Source organism: Crocuta crocuta, unplaced genomic scaffold (genome assembly GCF_008692635.1).
Source record: "Crocuta crocuta isolate KB4526 unplaced genomic scaffold, BGI_CrCroc_1.0 scaffold327, whole genome shotgun sequence".
Classification (NCBI taxonomy): Eukaryota; Metazoa; Chordata; class Mammalia; order Carnivora; family Hyaenidae; genus Crocuta; species Crocuta crocuta.
The window spans coordinates 1,000,821-1,003,137 of NW_027529176.1; the positions used below are offsets into that span (position 1 = coordinate 1,000,821).

A 2,317-nucleotide genomic window follows, 5' to 3' on the forward strand; every position below is an offset into this window, starting at 1 on the left:
GGTTGCTCTTCCGGCCCCACGGAGTGACGTCTCTGCAGGGCTGCAGCTGTCTGCCAGGACTCAAACCTTCATGCCCCACATATGCATATATGCCCTGGCATGTGTGCCTGCCCTTGCACACTTACACCCCCACGTATGCACTCCACATCCGGGCACTCCCACCTCCATGGAAGAGCCCCTTCCCCACCGGTCCTTCCCCTCTCTCGCTCTACTCCCTCCCCCCAGGGATGAGGAAGCCCCCCCCCCAGCTACTTACCCCCACTGCTGCCTGCTTTCCTCTTCCTCTTCCCCCAGCCTCCCCTGCCCAGCTCCCACCCCTCAGCCACCCAGCTGGACCCTTCATGGGCACCGCTTGGCCCTCAGGACCCATGGCGAGGCCCTGCCCGCCTTGCAGCCTGTCCAGTTGCTCTCCCAAAGCCCCCAGCAGCTCTTCCCCGGGCCTCCCGTGTGTAGGGCCTGCCTTTTCGGGTCTTCCTGAAGCTCTGGGCCCTCCCCAGCCCTGTTCCCCAGACTCCTCCCTACCAGTCCTGGCCCTCCAGGGGCCTCAGCGTCGCCGGTGCCCGGCAGACCCCTGTACACTTACTCACCCTCCTTGGATGGAGGCGGGATGGTGTCCAGGATCAGCTCCAGCTGGTGCAGTGTGGACGTGCCCGGGAACAGGGGCCTCCCCCGAAGCATTTCCCCCAGGACGCAGCCCAGACTCCACATGTCCACCCCAGGGGTGTACCTGGGGCAGGAAGGGGTGGAGACATGGGGGGGACCCCGGAGGCAGATGTGGAGGGAGGAGAGACCCTCAAAGGGCCGGGGCCTGGGTGCTGGGAGGGGGCCGGTGAGGGCACAGGGGAGGGCACAGGAAGGCTTGGGGGCCTTGGCTGGGCCAGAGGACATAGGGGTGCTTCGGGGGGGGGGGAGCTGTTACCAGCTCGAGGACAGCAGCACCTCTGGAGCCCGGTACCAGCGTGTGGCCACGTAATCTGTCAGGGCCGGGCCCTCGGGCCCCTCAGGGAGGCCACCGAGGGAGCGGGCGAGACCAAAGTCACAGAGCTTCACCAAGCAGCTGGCATCCAGGAGAATGTTGGACGGCTGCAGGGGGGGAGGCAGGCTGAGGGCCGGCGGTGGGTGCACGCGGGGCTGGGCCCACGACTGGAGTGTGGGCGGCGCCTTCGGGGGGGGGGCGCTGTCCCGGAGAGGAGGCGGGCTGAGGGTTAATGAGCTGTGGGTGCACACAGTGGAGGGGGGAGCACGGCTGGATCGTGGGTGGCACCTTCTGGTCCCGATGGATGACGCCTCCCGAGTGGATGAACTTGGTGGCCCGCAGGAGCTGGTAGATGATGAAGCGCTTGTGGATGTCCTTCAGCAGCCTGCCCTTACGGATGACGGCGTTCAGGTCAGTGTCTGGGGGAGCACACAGGTCATTCTGGGGGAGCCTAGGGGTGAGGGGAGCCGGGGCAGGACTCGGGGGTCAGCCTGGGGCCCCGGGAGAGTGGACGAGTCTGCCTCACCTTGGACCTTGTAGGGGTGCCCAGCCCTCCCACGGCCGCGGCCCCCAGGCCGCACGGGCCACCCTCAGAGGCCTGTTTCTAACCTGTCCTGGGCACACACGCTTCCCAGTGGCTCCAGCAACTTCCTCAGGCCTGCTCTGCCTTTGTCCGCACAGCAATAAAAGTTTGTGGGGCTATTCTTAATACTTTAATATTTTATTTCATGTTGCTTTGTCTTATAACACGGGTAGAAAAAGGGAAAAAAGGCTGCAAACAGTGGAAAAAGCAGGAGCCTCATGGAGGTGGGCTCCCAGGTGGTCACTGCCAGGCCTGGGCGCTCACCCGCCCCAGCCGTTTGTCCCTGCACACCAAGAAACTGCTCTAGGTGACAGCTGACCACCGTGGTGACCCGGGTAGCAGAGGGACATGTAAATGGATCCAGGCCATCCGAGGGTCCTGGACCAGGACTGAGGTGAGGCTGGGGAGTGAGCGAGGCCTCACTTACCCATAGACTCAAACACCAGGTAAATGTCCCTGTCGTTCTCCGCCCGGATCACCTCCAGGAGGCGGATGATGTTGGGATGGTCCCCAAGTTCCTGAGGAGACAGCCAGGGCTGTGTGCTTTGGGGGGTGAGGATCTGGGCTCCCTCACCTTGGGGGAAACTGAACCTGGCGGGGGGTGGGGGGCAGATGGCCCAGGCCGCGCACCTGGAGCAACATGATCTCCCGGAAGGTTCTCTGGAATGAGACAGAAATAGAAGCATGAGTGTGGAGTTTGAGGGAAGCCCACTTCCTTCCCGCCCCCCCCCCCCGAAAGAAAGAAAAAGGAAAAAGAG

The 2,317-nt window shown here is 63.8% G+C and overlaps 1 protein-coding gene across 1 annotated transcript in view; it reads right to left on the minus strand.

Moving 5' to 3' along the window:
• MAPK15 (mitogen-activated protein kinase 15) overlaps positions 1-2,317 on the minus strand; it is a 6,744-nt gene that overhangs the window by 2,581 nt on the left and 1,846 nt on the right. Inside the window, exons 3-7 of the mRNA XM_077758135.1 lie at positions 2,190-2,219; positions 1,987-2,077; positions 1,265-1,395; positions 920-1,083; positions 584-727 (exon numbers count right to left, since the gene is read on the minus strand). Coding sequence (XP_077614261.1) covers positions 584-727; positions 920-1,083; positions 1,265-1,395; positions 1,987-2,077; positions 2,190-2,219 — 560 coding nt within the window. The remainder of the gene's footprint in view (positions 1-583; positions 728-919; positions 1,084-1,264; positions 1,396-1,986; positions 2,078-2,189; positions 2,220-2,317) is intronic.